At 36.9% G+C, this 17,388-nt stretch overlaps 2 protein-coding genes across 2 annotated transcripts; both read right to left on the reverse strand.

Annotated features, from left to right (window-relative positions):
- Positions 1 to 5,153: 5,153 nt before the first annotated feature.
- On the reverse strand, positions 5,154 to 7,700 carry LOC129299799 (uncharacterized). Its single transcript, XM_054938272.1, has 2 exons — positions 5,698 to 7,700; positions 5,154 to 5,475 (listed from the first exon to the last, which is right to left on the reverse strand). Exons 1-2 carry the CDS (start codon positions 7,482 to 7,484, stop codon positions 5,457 to 5,459), a joined length of 1,806 nt encoding a protein of 601 aa, XP_054794247.1. The 5' UTR covers positions 7,485 to 7,700; the 3' UTR covers positions 5,154 to 5,456.
- Positions 7,701 to 9,587: 1,887 nt separating this feature from the next.
- On the reverse strand, positions 9,588 to 13,111 carry LOC129299800 (uncharacterized). The gene is made up of 3 exons (XM_054938273.1): positions 12,208 to 13,111; positions 10,983 to 11,330; positions 9,588 to 10,886 (listed from the first exon to the last, which is right to left on the reverse strand). The coding sequence occupies exons 1-3, from the start codon at positions 12,535 to 12,537 to the stop codon at positions 10,263 to 10,265; spliced, it is 1,302 nt and encodes a 433-aa protein (XP_054794248.1). The 5' UTR covers positions 12,538 to 13,111; the 3' UTR covers positions 9,588 to 10,262.
- Positions 13,112 to 17,388: the final 4,277 nt, after the last annotated feature.

A 17,388-nucleotide genomic window follows, 5' to 3' on the forward strand; every position in this document is an offset into this window, starting at 1 on the left:
ATTTCACTTAATACCAAACATCTACACTAGTTGATGCCTAAAAGTAGAGAACTGACATAAATAAAATAGAGCCCAAACGAAATCATCATACATAGCATAATGTCATGTCCCATATCGAAAGGACTTGGAGAGAGTCCTGACTATATAAGTAGTTACCTTGCATGTCCTAATGAGTTAACTTTTTAGAAAGAGAATGATGGCCACATGACATTTAATGGTTATCATTAAAGGTAAAGAGATAAAAATACTCATAAAGTAGTTAGCCATGGGCACCCAATATCCTAAAGTGATAAAAATGATAAATAATCTATAACGTTACATGAATGGTGCAAAAATAACCAAATCATTTAACTTTACCTAACACCATTAACTTAAATCGTTAAATGCTGACTGTGCATGCCATGTGTCAATCTTTGCTGATGTGGACTAAAAAAAGTGTAAAAATACCCATGAAGTCATCGGCTAGGAGTAAAATATACCCATAACATTATCAAAATTGTTCAAAAGTGATCAATACATTCAATCCCTTAAATGTTGAACCGTTTAGTTGACACTTAAGCAGAAGTTGACTATTTTTTTTATTGATGTAGATAAAAAAATTCCAAAATAAATTTTTATGAATATTGATCGATCATTGTATGAGTACCTATAATGTTACTTTAATAGATACAATAGTGATCAATTTGTCAAAATCAATGCCATATGATTTTTTTTCCATCACCACATATCTCACCTCCTTCCTTTCTCCTCCCCTCTTCACTCATTTTTTCTTATCTATAAACTTGATATTTACATAGTGAGATAGGTTGTTCAAAATTAAAGATCGAGACTGAGTAATCTAACTTAAAACATTGTTACAACCTTACAACCTTAAGCAATTGCATTCACAATAAATTCAAAATTTTTAAATAATTTTTGTTACTATTGCAAAGAAACGAGCAATTTAATTTGATATTTAGTTAAAATAACATTTTCTCACATGACATTCATACAATAACTGATTAATTTCTAGAAAATTTTATCTGGAATATTTTTTATCTACATCAGTGAAAAAATGGTCAACTTTTACTTAAGTGTCAGCTAAATGGTCAACATTTAAAGAATTAAATGTATTAGTCACTTTTACACCAATTCTAATAACATTATGGGTATTTTTGCTCCTGGTTGATGAATTCATGGGTATTTTTGCCCTTTTTTTAATCCACGTCAGCAAAGACTGACACGTGACATGTACAGTTAGCATTCAACAGTCAAAGTTAACAGTATTAGGTTAAAGTTAATGGTCTATTATTTTGCACCCATTCATATAACGTTATGAGTATTTTTATCCTTTTTTTACTTTAGAATACTAAGTGTTTGTGGCTAACTACTTTGTGGATATTTTTGCCCCTTTACCCTATCATTAATAAGCACTATGATCTTAAAGGGAAAACTCATATAGTTAGCTTTATTTATTTGATATACTTAGCTTGTATCCAATTAAATCATGATAAATGGATCTTCATATGTTAACTAAATTGATAAAAAAAGTTTATTATAGTATAAATAATCATAAAAGAACTATGTATATTGATTTAATTAAAAAAAGCATATTAATATATAAGACTAAGGAGCTTTTGTTTTATATTTTCAAAAACTATTTGTTTATTTTAATATTTTCAAAACAAAAAAATTTGCTTGGCTAATGGTTTTTTAATTTCTATTTTGAAAACTATTTTTATTTTTTTGTTTTTAAATACAAGAAAACAAAGACAATTTTAAGTTGTTTCAGTTCTCATTTTTTTAGTTTTTTCGTCCACAGTTCCTACTCGATAAAAATTGTGCCTCATCATTTTGCTTTTGCCTCACCTTTCTTCTCTGTTGCTCTACCTCTGGTTGTCATCGCAGCCCGCAGCAGTTGCCACCCTTCTCGCCGGCGTCACCTTGCACGGTGCTCCCTCCTTTTGACAAGTCTGTTACTAGTTTTCTATGGTTACTACTCATTCCATCGCTTTCCATCTGCATTTGTCTTCATCATATTTCATTTTTTTACCCTTTCATCTTTCTCGATAATGGTGGTAAGGATGCAATCGAAACATTTCCAGAATCACCGGCATTCCATTAGAGCACCTACTTCCTGCACAGTCCACGACTCGGCATATCCTAGACAAGTCCCTGACTCATCTTAGACCATGGAAATTGTTCTTAAACGACTTGTGTGGCGTGTAGACGAAGCAAAAGAGAGCTTTTTACTTCCATTCTTGTACAAAGCTCTGTCACCAAGTCGAGTCCAACAAGGATTGGCGATGGAATCCAGTAATTTCACAATGTCTCCTACCTTCTGCTTCATCTTCTTCGAATCTCTTCCTCTTCTTCTTATTGCATCTGGCTGAAGCTATCAATGGTAGAAATTGAAGCTCATGACCATAATATTTTATTGGGTTTAGGTTGGGTTACCCTGCATGGTGGAAAGGATTTCTCTCACAGTTCTGTCTTTTTTCAGCCAAATTTCTCGCATAGATTGAAGTTGGAGAAATCACAATCCAAACACTAATGATTCATATTCTTTCACAAATCTTTTATTCCTTAAAGAGACTATTTTCTATCTTTGGATTTGATCTTCTTGTGCTTGACTTGGAACTAGTTTTGTTTTTTTTCCTCAATGGTGGCTACATTGACAGTGGTGGAAGACGATGATATCTGGATTGGGGCTTTTTTTTATGATGGCATTTTATTTTTTTATTATAAATATGAACATTTTTAAAATCCATATCCATTTCTATCAAAATCAAACAAATTTTATTATATTTTAGTTTTCAGAACTTATTTTCAATATTAATATTGCCAAGCAAGTTTTTTTTTGTTTTTTAATTCTAAAATTGTTTTTAGATTACTACCACCAAACAAGTATTTTTTTTTATTTGTTTCAAAAACAGTTTCCAAAATTGTTTTATAAAAGAACTTTTAAAAATGAAACAAAAAAACAAAACCAAACAAGCCCTAAGTATCCTATTTTCAAAAGCATTTAAGTGATGATAATAAATATCTATTTATTTTAATGACATAATTAGCAATATCACACTATTCAACGAAAAAAAATAATTAAATGAATGAATGATGTTGGACATGTAGAAGTATATTGAGAGAGAGTACAGAGAATTCAAATAATCAAAGGATATTATTCAACTCTCTCTCTTTTTATCAAGCTGGTTTATCAAATTATCAAGGGTTAATGTTTAATTTTATTCCTGTACTTATTTTTTAGAAGCGTTAGGCATTCTATACTTTTAGGTGAGATAATTTTATCTTTAAACTATTTTTTAGAAGAGCAAAAAACCCCATCCATTAATTTATTTTTATTTTTTTGCTAACGTGGCATGTGCTTAGCCCCATGTACAGTAACATATAAGACTTTGATTATATCTTTGGTATTAATTTACCCCTGAACTATTTTTTTATGATCGCAAAGTGTCCTGAAATTTTTTTAGGAATATTAGACACCTAAAGTCTTATTAAAATAAAATTTAATAAATATTATTAAAATATTAAGTATTTTAATATTTAATAATTTAAATATTATTATTTAAAACATTACTCGACCCAATTTAACATTTTTTATATTTAAATATTATTTTTGGCAGCATTTTATAAATTCACAGATGACTTTTTATTTTTTATATATTGATCTCCAATTTTTTGATATAATACTCAAATTGTTATATCTTTTATGTGTGTCAGAACTTATTTATATTTTTAATATTAGTTAAATTTTTAATTTTTTGGTCAACTAATTTCTTTATCATACCCAAATTCAAAATCAATACTCTCTATACATTATAGTGTTCTAGTATAAAAAAAATATGACAAATTAAGACAAACAATATGACAACAAAAATATTTATTTGAAAGATATATCTTATTGCATTAATATGTTACAAAAAAATTTACTTAACAAGAAAAAAAATGGAGAGATGAGAAGAAAAAATCCCTTTATTAACTTGGAGGTTCATTTACTTTATTTTTAATACAAAATTAAAAAATATAAAAAATATTAAAATATTAAATTGGGTGGTGTAATACTTTAAATAATAATATTTAACTTATTAAATATTAAAATACTTAATATTTTAATAATATTTATTAAAATTTATTTTAACAAGACTTCAAGATGTTCGGTGCTCCTAGAAAAAGAGTTTAAGAAAAAATTAAAATCAAAGGATATTGACAAAATCTTACATGTTACTGTGCGTGGGGCCCACACACATGTCACGTTAGCAAAAAAAAAAAAACTAACGATTGATTAACAAAAAAGATTTTTTGACCCTCTAAAAAATAATTCAGAGGTAAAATTATTTCACTTAATAATATAAGGTATCAAACACTCTTAAAAAAATTATAGGAACAAAATTAAACCTTAATCCAATTATTAACATCAATACTAAACATACTCGTTTGATACGTTGGAATTGAGATTGGGAATGTAAAAGTAAATCTTTAAAGTTTCTTCTTTGCCGTATAAGAACCAAATTCTCTAAGGAACCCAATTTTACAAAAAATCATGGAACATGCCCTCATGAGAACTCAATTCCATCGTTCTCACGTGGATAAATTTTTTTATCACATTTCCATCACCATGCTATATTATTTTTCATATCAATTTCACTTTCATTTCCACTATTTTCACCTTCAACAAAAACTCTTTCCTTGTACCAACCGGAGCTACGCACTATAAATATTGCAGTTGATCTTGAATTTATATAAAATTTAAAAAAAAAATTAAAGTATCACTGTCACTTGCAAATTTGCACGCTAGGTCATGTAAATTAAATAATATGGTCGAGCGATAAATATCGCAGCTCAGCTATAATTTATAACTAATGTCATAGTGAAGTTGTGACAAGTTTAGTATTATCAAACCATGCGACTGTGAGTCGTGAAATTGCACGGCAAATAGTATGTCCATTTCTCTCCCTCACGCGCGCACACATCCTAGCTCTGCCATTGTAAATTCATCAACTTCATTTTCAAACCATATTTTATATCTTGTAATGCCTAAAAGGTTTTTGTAGTTATTAGGGTTTATGAAGAGTGCAAAAAAAATTCGGTTTAAGGAGCTTTGTCGTATAAAAAAAGCAGACCCTTCTTGCCAGCCTTCTTTTTGATCAGTGCCGCGCTATAAGAAGAAAGAAGCAACAGTGATATATTTTTTTGGGTCTAAAAACAACAGTGATATTATATTATGGCAATGTGGTCATCTTTCATAATTCCATGCCTAGTGCAGGGCCATACCAGTACACCATCTCACTTTTGCGCATCTACGGTTCGTGAAGCAGACCGAAGAGCCAAACGTTGATCGATCGGGTCGATCTGGAACACGCCAGTTTAGATCGGCTAACGTCTGCCCCAGCTACACCAGTTTTCATGGCACTCCTTGCCCCTTCCGTCTTTCTCTTCTTTCTTTTGCGAGCGGAGGTTGTTCAATAATGGCGGCCAGACCTGGAAAAAGTTACCACCAAATTTTAGACAAAGTGATTGACCTCACTGGTAGAGTTATTAGCTCCAACTTTGTGGGCGTCATGATATGCTAGGGGCAAACGAGGCCAAACTTGTTCAACATCAGATGAGATCGATGCAAATTTTAAGTTTTAATCTTTCAACTTTTATGGATATAAGTAATTTCAATTATATAATAATACATTCAGGGTTATCTGAACTTACCGGGCACGAGACCTCTGCTTTTCAAACACCATCGCACGGACATGTGGTCGCCCTCCATAGTTGCCCTCACGACCATTAGATTCTTTTGTCTTTCCCACCACTGACTGGCTCTGCGTTACTGTTACCTTTGAGCGGGCAGGACCAAAAAGCCATATGGCATCCATCTGTTTGCATAACATGCGAGCAGCGTGATACGGAATCTTGATGCACCCATTCATCAAATTTATGCAGTCCATCAGGCTCTCTCTGGCCATCCCTTTCATGTCATATGCCTGTGACCTCCTCCAAAGGCTCTTGCCGTGTGTGTTTGCTGGGTTAGACAGGCTAAGAGCTCGAGTTGAGTCGCTAATGGCTGAATCTGGATCTCTCAGCGCCAGATGACATTGAGCCCTATTACTATACAGCACCATTCTTTCTTTCCTGTATCTCAATGGACAAATATCTAGTGCTTCAGTGTACTTCGATACAGCAGCTTCTACCTCACCTAACCAGAACATGTGTTTTGCTTGTTGCTTTATTGAACTTATCAAAACCTTTGCTTCCTCTAATTTTTCCTCACACATAAGTTTCTCCATATTCCTCCTGTCCACCTCAAGATGCAGCAGTTCCGGCAACGATTTTGAAATACCACGTTGATATTGCAGAAGGAGACCCCTCATGATTGTTTCCCCTACGTTGGACCTGTCTCCAAGGTTTCTGAGTTCAATCAGATCAATGAGATATGAAACTGCGAGATCAATGACTTTGTACCTCGTCTGTGGGTCCTTAAGGAGCAATAGAAGACAATCTATACCTAAATATTGCCAATCGTCCGAAGATCTCGAGAGGTTACCTAAAGCGTTGATAACTTTAGGTGAATCAACAATCCTTTCCCTTCCTATTTTGCTATAGCACAAGATTCTAATCAATCCAACCCCAGCTGGTGACGTGTAATTCATTAATCCACCCCACATTTCACACAAATCTTCCAGGAACTCCTTATCAGCTATGAGATTCAGAGACCTCTCTTTGCAGGCGAAGCAATTTAACAAGTGAAGAGACCAGCATTGAAGCTGGCTAGCCCATTCTTCGGCCTTGCGATTCTCCTTCTCCACACTCCCAGCACCTCTTGTCAGCAATTTTCTATGGTATTGGAGCCTTTTGTTTACGTCCTTGACCCCTACGAATTTAACAAAGACCACTTTCAAGCTTGTAGAAGCCACGTTTTTTGCCACTTCCACCAATTCTTGTTCGTATTCTGCTACTGCCTGAAAAGTACTCTCATAACTGGCCAGGTGTCCTAGTGCTCGAACTGCTACTCTTTGCTCAACCCAGCTCATCTTTCCTCTCAGAAGCTCCATTAGTGGTGGTATCACGCCAGACTGAACAGCAATTTGAGCATACTCCTCCTTATTTATGGTGTAAGAACCAATGATATGACCAGCATAATAGGGTGTGTATATATTTTGATTCGTAAGAAGCCAGTTTCTGTCCTTTATAGCTTTGTAGATGAGATTTGCCATGCACTTGAATATGCCAAGGGAGGGGAACTCTGGGTCATTTGGTTGGTTCATGGCAATATGCCACAGTCCACTCAGCACCAAAACATGATCTTGATTATCTCGAAGAGGCATCTCTTTGAAGAACTTCCCTATTTCTGCTCTCTTGAGGGATGTGTCTGCTTCTCTCATGGTGCAAAAGAAACAGCATGGCCTGGTGCAGATCTCATCCCGGTCAGACTCGTCGGAGATACTGTGGCTGGTGTTGTACGGAGTTTTGGGTAGGGAATTCAAGGTTGCCACACCCATATTGAATAAGGTGATATTTGAGATTTTCTTTTGAGAAGATCCAGCGGGATTTAAGTTTTAATCAGGGGAAAAGCCAAATGACATGGAAAGACCTAGCGGCGGGCATATAATTAAATAGCATGATGTTGTAATTCGATACTGTTGAAGCAGTCTCCATAAGCAGCATTGATATTTATCTCGGAAAGTTTTACCCAATTCACGTTCAAATATATATAACTTTGGCATGCATATCAATGTATGGCCACTATAAAAAAAATTCTATCACCCACCAGCAAGCTTCTTCCATATTTAATTTACTAATAATGGCGTCAAAATCTTTTGATGCACTGCATTATGAAGTTACTCAAAGTCGAAAGATTGACCGAGTGAACTGATTGTGAAACACCGTCATGGTTACAAATATTTTGCAGATTAAATAAGCTTTGCCACTAGAAAAATTTTGATAGGTACAGTTTATCCATCTATACTCAGTACTCTTGAATAGATCTATGCTTTCTGTGACACACTTTATTCTTTCTTGATCTGTGTTTGAATCTTCTCTTACATACTTCACACATCAGGAAGGGTGTGGTCCTCATTTATATCGTCTTTATATATGAAAAAGCTCATCCCCCACAATACTCTGAAGTTAAACTGGTGAAGAAAGCATTTTTCGGCCTTTAGATTATGTCAGACTTTGCTAGCTTTTGCATTTCCACTCTGGTCTAAGGAGTTGCTTGTCCTCATGTGAGGAAGATAAAGGGATCTACTTGCAACAGAATTTTCTGATTTCCTATGCAAAATAGTAATTATGCTGTCCAGCATCTAGAATGTGGGTTAAGTTCAATTGTCAATGGCTCTAATGTTCTACTCCTAGCTATACCTATGGTGTAAAGCACTACTAGCGTAGAAAACTCAGTTAATCTTGAAAGTTTGCTGAGATATTACCTTACCTTTAGCCCACAATTCTCTGGTTTCTCGAGTTAAAGGTTACGACAGTTTGAAATGTAAAAGTGGGGAGAGATGAACCACTAAGCTTCTAAAAGAGGATGAGGGACCACATTTTCAAAATAGAGAACAAGCTCCTTCAAATCAGAAGCTGAACGTGGTCCCAGAGCATGGTTAAACTTAGCACCTTCGAATAAATAAGTAGGCGAAGATTAAAAACACATTTAAGTACAAATGGTGTTGGTCTCAAGAATATGCGGTTGCCATAGGTGGAAAGCAGAACCAGTTACTTAAATTTTAGTTTTTTTTTTTGGGTGTGTTAGGTAAGATTTAGATTCAACGGCTGTATTTAATATAAGTATTAAATGTATATACCATCTGAACTATTAAAATTTAGATCAATGGTTATGAATTTATACTTCACTTAAGGATAATAAATGAGTGAACTTATCTAAATCGTTGATTTATATTTTAATGATTCAGTAGTACAGACACTCAATGTCAATTTCATTGGGCAAGATGGTATTACGATCATAAAGTGTCAATAGTATTATGATGAATTGAATTGCATGTTTAAAATTGAGGGGGGAGGGTAATTATTTCATTCCATAATTTTAATTTAGTTAAAATTCAATTTTTAAATTATGACTCCATGCAGTGTCTATAATTTTGACTTGAGCAAAACTCAATCCTGAACTTCAACTTCAACTCGAACCAACTGACTTTATAATTTTAATCATTTTAACCATTGAACCCTAATGTTTAAGAAATAATTTTAATTCAAATTTTATTTTTTGAAATGTGAAGACTATCATTTTAAACAAATAAAACTTCCTCTGATTGCTTGACGGTGGGAACCCTTTATAAGACATCATCGTGGACGCACAGCTGCTATTTCATAGAGACTGGACAATGGAGATTCACCACTTGATTAGGGAACACAATGTTATGCTGACTTTATAGCTAGATGTGTTCATAGTTATGGTGATATTTCCATTATTTTCACATCCACCAACCCAATTAGGGATACAGTCCTCTGATTAACTCAAATTGTCGGTTATATGAACTGAATTTTTTTCGAGTCAATAGAACTTAAATGCATCGATTCAAAATTTAGAAATTGAGCTAGTGTTGAACCAAACTATAAGCATCAAAAGATTATTTAAAAAAACAAAGAGAAGAGAAGAGAACATAACTATACCAAGAAATTTTGAACGATGCATATGCTACTCTTTTCCTAATCAGAAACATAGTTCTACCAACGCAGATGTTACAACCGTCGAGCAGACTGCAATTATATACGTCCTTTGAAAAGCAAAAGTATTGCAACTTGCAAGACAAATTCTACTTTGCTATGGCAATGCCAATATCCGTGAAAGATGGCAGCAAATTCCCTTGCAAGTATCACCACCATTTATAACTTACATATTAGCGCATTGAAACCTAGTCAAAAATTGTCAGCGATGACGAGGTTATAACAACCGGAATTGATCTCCAGCATCACGAGTGAATGCCTTCACAGAAAGATATGTAGGAACCGTAGCTAATAAATGATCAGCAGATTCCCAATTTCACACCTACGGTACACAAGTGGAAACACAAGCCTTGTGCTGCTTAATTGTCCACCAAAAACCCAGAGTATCAAGATTCCTTTTTTTGGGAACCGTCACTGATCATTTCTATATACAAATTTGACGAGGTAACGATCTTCAACAGAGAACTCCCTTGATAACCACACTGCTATTTGATCATTTGCCTCCAGAAACTTGTCAGCCCAGCTTCAAAAGTGTCAAGACTAGAACCTAACCTAACCCAGACCTGTTCACTGTGAGAGTAGAGACTTCTGCTTTTCTAAACATCCACTGTCCAGTTAATGTTACGGACATTGCTTTCATGAGATCTGTGTAGTTGTGCAACTTTGGCATTGTATGCGGCAGCTGCAACAGCAGCTCTCACCCTTTGACCTTGAGGCAGCTCACAAGCTTCACTCATAGATGCAAACCTTAGCTCAGCTGGAGGAATGAAACAGTCCATTGAAAGGCCGGGCACATTGAATGCCACTTCCTCGATTGTCCATGCTTCTTCCATCCTGGTTTTTGTGTGGCTCATTGCTGTTTCCCCAAACCTGAAAAGTGTTACTACAGAACGACCTGAATGAGCAATCATAATCCCCTCAACAGGCCTGTAGTCATCGAGAAAAGAATTTATCGTGGTTTCCCAATACACTGCGTCCCCTCCATTGTTTTGAATACGTGTCAAGTGTGAGTCCTCCAAGTGAATAAGAAGTCCTGTTTTCTGACTGAAGTACCCAAATAAAACATGCCTTATGATTTCAGCTGGGCCTTCACTCCTGGCTTTCAAAGTTGAGGGATCTGCACAGAGTTTGAGGATGAAACAGTCTTCTCCATTAATTTTCTTCTCCCCAATGCATCTCGCATTGATAAACATGCTTGCAGTTGTTTTTGGGTCAAGACCCTGTGGACAGAAAAAAAAAACCTAGGTTACCACATCAAGGCAGTGAAAGATAGTGGTCAACAGGTAGGTGGAATGAAACAGAATATGTAGGTTCACCTGAAGAGCCCGTCGTAGAGGCCTAACTGGTCCCTTTGCAGCATGGGCACCCAACCATGGTGTGTGACGCCACACGAGTTTGCCATTGCAACCAGCATGAACCTTGCTGCCACCAAGAGCAAGTTCCACATACCACATATCTGGATTCATCTGCCACAAGACAAACCCGCCTGATTCTGCAGCTTTGGAGGAATTCCGACTCTTCATAACTTTGTTAGCTGTCTCGAACTCCCAGGCTATCATTCTCACCTTTCCCATGGCATAAGCATTGGTGATGGAATCTTGAAGCTTTTGCCCTCCAGAAGCAGCTGTGTACTGCTGCAATATGTACTGGGCAGAAGAAGTTTCCTGCAAGAACACACAATTAGACTGTGCTGTACCCTGAAGTGAAGACCTCTAAATGCGCAGGGGCAGAAATAATCAGAAGATCCACAACCCTTCCTCTTTCCTTTTTATTTACTTTCAATCGGCAAACTAGCATACCAGTTCACTCAAAATAGACAAAATCATGTCCAACAGAAGACCAAGCAGTCAGATGCCTAATATGATAGGATTTTAGCCATACTTAAGAGCTTATTGCACACTGTTATCACAAATTTAAGTCCCCATAATATTATGAACAATGAATGTGTTTATAAAGTCAAGTTCTTATTACTTGCGTAAATAACTAGATATAAAAAACACAATAAAAAATTGCTAGACTCATCCAGCACTCAAGTTCATCGCTTCATCTTTCCATTGGATGTGAAAGCACTTTTTAAATAAAAACGAAACAAGCCTTTATTTAACCTTGATCACGATGGATTGTCTTTGACTTGTGTTGATCAACGAGAATCGTCAATGAAGTAACAAAATATACATATTTTAGACGAATCCAAACTTCAAACTCTGCTCTCAAGCCCCGTTGCAACTATATCCCGCCGCGTCAATTTGGGAAACAATACATCTAGATTCAAGCAATCGACTTTCCCGCAGACTCACAAGACCGGGCACGAACGAAGTGATCCAAATTTTGGGCTACGTAGCTTAATCTACCCGAAGGAGTTTCTCCCATTTATCCAGAAACATTTAAAAAAAAACTACAACAGAACCATCCAGCAAGGCAATACGAAAGTGAGGCCATAAATGGGGAAGATTAGGCGCTACGATAAGCAGCGGCATGTGGATACAACTTCTCAAGATATAAATGAAGGGAGCGGAAAAAGGACAGGAAGCGGAAACTCACAATGGGAATGTCTTTGATGCTGAGATGAGGAAAAGGATCGGCGGTGGAAACGTGAACGGGGGCGAGTGGGGCACCCAGGACGCCAAGCAACAATCTTAGATCGGACCTCTTACAGGCAGAGGAGGATGAAACGGAAGGTGTCCTGGCGAGTGGGCCCTTCATCCAGTGTCCCCACCGACCTTCGCCTCTGGAATCTTCAGCATCGGTGCCATCAGGACCCTCCTTCAACGGCGACAATGCTTCAGCCGGCCTCAAGCTACCCGATCTCGCAATGAACAGCTCGGGAGGCGGGGCATGGTGCTTCTTCCTGCGCCGGAGTAAACTCGACATCGGAGAGGCAGACCTTGCCGGACTCTTGGCCCTCGACCTTCCGGGAGACAACCCTCTGACCACCTCTTCTTTAAGCGCCGAAAAAAAACCCCTGCTTCCTCTCCATCTAACCCGTTTAAGCTCGTGCTCAATAACCCAGAAGTAGTGAGTAACAAGGATAACAAATCACCGCGTGAGTTGCGAGGCTAGCGACGAAAGAAGTAGAGAAGAATGAAGACAGTGAGCAGGGAGCCCACTGAAAAACAGAAAAGAAGGAGCGAAGAGTGAGAAAGTGAAACAAAAGTATATGGAGAGAGAGTGGCGTTATAGAGAAGGAAGTAAGCGGTATCGGATCCGTTGGTGAAAAAAGAGCCAGCGGAGACAGTCAAAAAACAAAGGAGTGAAGAAAGGGGAAAACGAAGAAGGAGCAGGAGTAGATTGTTTTGTTGTTGTGGTTGTATGGAGTATGTAGGTTGTTGAAAGTAGAGGTTGTAGGTCGTGAGAGGGAAGATGGGGAATATGACAGCCGTAGACGACGAAACCTGCCTAGTTGGTGTGCCAGATGCCTGACATGGGATTAGATTAGAGCGAAGATGGTCAAATGAAACCCCGAAAATGTTTCGTAAACGGCGAAGCAGGGGAACTTTAGCGTTGGTGCACAATGCTCGTCAATTATGGATCCCTGCTAAAAAATCAGCCCTCATCCCCCCGCATGCGCTTGTTCAATTGCACATATTCTTTTCTTCATTTATCTAGTTTTTTATATAAAAATATAAAATATTTATCACCCACCCGCCTTCACTCATTGTTTCGTTCATTAGCACAATATTCTCGTTCCCACTCTCAAATTGAATGCGCTTATATTAATTCCGATTCTGACCCCGCAAGTGCAGTTGCAAAGACCTCTAAATTCTGGCAAGCAAGAGAGAGAAAAGAAAAGGAAAGGGTGGAGAATGCATCCCTCTTTGACTCATAAATGTGTGACGACATCGTTCTATTATTGTCATTAGCTAGTCTCATGGAGTTTAAAAGGTTGGGTGGAGAGTAAGGGCGCGTCTCTACAATGTTGTCGAATCTGAAGTTGCAGTCACCGGATTGGAAAAGGGGTTCAAGTCCTCATTAGGAAGAACTGTTGTCAATACTTAAGCCCTTGGAAGTTGGAATTGATTAAGAAAGTTTGGGAATGGACGAAGGAAGAGCCTTGTTGTGTGTGGGAAGGTACGGGTTTGGTTACCAGGAAACCTCGTTTGCGTAATGTAGTGGTATAGAACATTGAGGCAGTTACCAACTGCTTTGGTTGGTGAGGGCTGGGAAGAAAAAACGCAAAGGAAGCCAGATGTGTTTGTCCCGCTTCTCGCTGGGTTAAAATGTTAGGTCGTTTTGCGAGGAAATTTCACACCTGCAGGTTGAACAATGGAGGACTGCTGGATCCACGTCTATACATTGCAAATAGGTCCACTCATGGCTGCGAGTTGGCGAGCCTTGGCCCTTGTGTGGGGTCGCAACCAATTCCCACTCGAGGTTCTTCTTTTTTGACCCTTAACTCCGCATTTTCGCTAAAAGACGTCCTGTGGGCTCCACCACTACCTTGGCTTTTTCCCAAGCACTCCTCTTGATTGCCTCGCGAATCACGGGCTCCTCGTCCCTGTTTTTCTATAATGTACCAACTACAACGATCACTTACCTTTTCACCTTACCAATTTCTAGAAAAACTTGCACTCTGTTTCTTCCACCTTTGTTTAACGTTCAAGCACGCCTCTTTAATTTTTCACATCTTGACGTCTGATATATGCAGCTGGGACACGCATTATTATAATTATAATTTTTATATACTCTATTCGTTTAAAATTATAAAATATTTTTAACTAAACTCACCTAATAATAAATAAAATAATTATTTATTTTTAAATTAACTTTATTTTTTATATTTATTTATAATTAATAAATTGTTTTAAAAAAATATAAAGTGATTTATTCAATAGAATTATTTTTAAATAAGATAATAATTATTCTTTAAAGTATTAAAAACATTTTTATATTTTTAAACATTTAATTTTTAAAAAAATATTTTATATTTTTAAATAGATGGGGAAATATTTTGTGTTACATACAGTGGGCATATATGGATCGGACTTGGGCTGCGGTGGGTCTGTTCCTGTTTATTTTTAAAACTTAAAGTGAATCAAATGTCAGTAGGTCAATTAATAATCCCCATAAGAAAAATGAAGTATGGCTATGCAACAGGAATGTAACAAAAGGATATTTTATGAAATGTGGCAGAGAGCGTGGGATGATGATAATGTAGGGAATACGACGTGGGAATGAATGAATGGAGGGAGATTGAGGGGGACGGGACAGTGTATGGGGAAGAGCAGGGTTATGATTAAAACTTAAAAAGGGATACTTCATGATTCCCACGCCCAGCACGGGATCCCTTCTTTTACTTCACTGATGTCCTCCTCCTTCACCCTCTCTCTCCCCCGTGGCTTCATCTATTATCACTCTCTCTCTATCTACCCCTTTCTCTCCTTTTCTGTTCCTAATCATACGAAATACATTAACATATCACCCACACTGTACTAAAATCATGCGTCTATATCTTATATCCTCTCTGTCCGTATAATTCCTCAATCAATGCATGGTGCATCCCACACCTATATATCCCTCCCTGTGGTCACAATTCAGATCAAATCACACATGGAAGCCCTTGTACTTGCTGCTCATCAGCATGTCTTGGGGCTGAGTTTCTTTCACTCGTGTGATCGTGAAGGCTGCAGGATTTTGTTATGTATGTGTCTCAATTTGGATTTTTAAAATTGTAGCTTTTGGAATACATATCCGGGAATATGAAATCAATGCAAGTTATTCATTTGATTCTCTAATCTCTCCCCACGTCGAGCTATTCACTCCTTTGCCAACATCACCAACTTGGCGCTCCTCCGCGTACCTTCACATGCAAGCCCCTCCCAGTAGAGACACCGAACACACCAGCTTTGATTATAAATTAATATCAAGAAAGAAGAGTCCAGGATGGAATCTGACTCTGCTCAACTTTACACCTGGACAAAGATTCATGCTGCCTCGCGTTTTTTTTTTTTTTTTGTTATGTAGCCCACCTACTATTTGTTTCTAACCATTAGTTTTTCAAGGGCAAAACTCTGTCGCGCGCAAAGGCCAGAGTCTTCAATCTACATTTCCACTCTAAAATGCATACGTCAGACCGTCGCGATATTAAAGCGTGAAAGATTGTATATGATGTAACATTTTTATCTATGTATAAGTTAGCACTGTTTAATTATATTCAATAAGTAATTTCACATTTTGTATAGTCTAAACTGTAAATAGCAAGTTACAAGTTAGAGTTTTTCGTTTTCGAACGGCTGTTACAGGGCAGAGTTGGGCTATTATTCAATGAATATAATCATACTAGCAAGTCACAATGCAGCTAAATTTTATTGTCCTAATGATGTGACCGTGAAAAAAAAATTGAGTACTAATATTCATTGGTTACTTTCCCTTTTAAGTTGTGACTGTAGTTTATCACGTGTTGTACACTACTTTGTTTTTGTTATTAGGAAATAAAAATAGTGCCTTCCTCCCAACTTTCCAAGCCTTTTTACCAACATAACGCCAATGCTTCAGGACTTGCCATGAACCTTTATCTGGTGATAGACTCTTCAATCTTCATCGGCCATATAAAACGAAGTTTGGTATGAGTCCGACAGAATTGGGCTGAGTTGGACCGATTCATTATCTTACAGAAAACGGGCCTTTTAGGGCACTTTAGAGATTCGTGTCATCGCGTGTTAATAGGACACGGGCTTTTCCAAAAAAAAAAAAGGACGCGGGCTTTTGGCCCCGCAACATAGAATTTACAATGACACATGGATAGTAATTAATGGCAGGGGATGAATTTGTCAGAAGCTATGTGCACGCAATGGCATGGGACGTCCTCAGTGCCATAAAAAAGTCACTTCAATGATGAAATTACCGTCCCCACCTTTTGGGATTTGATTTTTTTTTTAATATTTTGTTATGAACATTTTACAGATTTTAGCATGAAAAAAACCATGCTTCGAACTAATATCAAATTGCAAGGTCCTGCCTATTTGTCTTTAATATAAGACAAGACCCTTTATAGTCTATAGACCACCCTTTATTCCTTACATACCTTTATTTCTTTCACTCTTGGCTTAAACAAGGGAATTGATTAAGGGTGATTTTCAAAAATTATGCAAAAATATTTAACATTCAGCTTACTTTCACTAACACTCTTAATCTTAAGAAAATAGTCGGCAGAGAAAGAAGGAGTGAGGGACTGGTGTTTTACTTCTGGCCAGATGAAAAGATGAGATGAGATATTATTACGGTGAAATAAAAAAGTTAAATATTTTACCAACAAATAAAAAAAAAGTTAAATGCTGTGAATATTTTAGGTGATTGTAGTGAAGGAAGAGGCAACACGTTTAGACTTTAGAAGAGAAGGGACTGCGGCTGAGAAGGCGGTGGAAAAGGAAGAATCGGAGGAGCCCAGAGACGGATAAAGAATTAAAGAAATCCGCATGAAAGATCATAATTCTGATTTCAGTGTATAATGCAAAATGCTTAGAACGCTTTGGCCAGTCCATGCAAATACTGTGAAATAAAACGCGTGCCAATCATTGACGCTCTTTCAATTTGCATTTCCCTTTCTTTCTCTTCCCCGCAAGGAGTTTACTTTTATCAATTTTTATTTTTTTTTCACTTTTGAATTGGTCAATATCCATGGGATAGCAGAACACCATATTCACCATAATAGCCTTAAGTGTTAGTCAAAATCGTAAATACAACATGCCCGTCAACAAAATGGGATGCGAATCAGTTGTTTCTCAT

This window comes from Prosopis cineraria, unplaced genomic scaffold (assembly GCF_029017545.1).
Source record: "Prosopis cineraria cultivar Desert tree isolate PC_DT_omini unplaced genomic scaffold, ASM2901754v1 PC1304, whole genome shotgun sequence".
Classification (NCBI taxonomy): Eukaryota; Viridiplantae; Streptophyta; class Magnoliopsida; order Fabales; family Fabaceae; genus Prosopis; species Prosopis cineraria.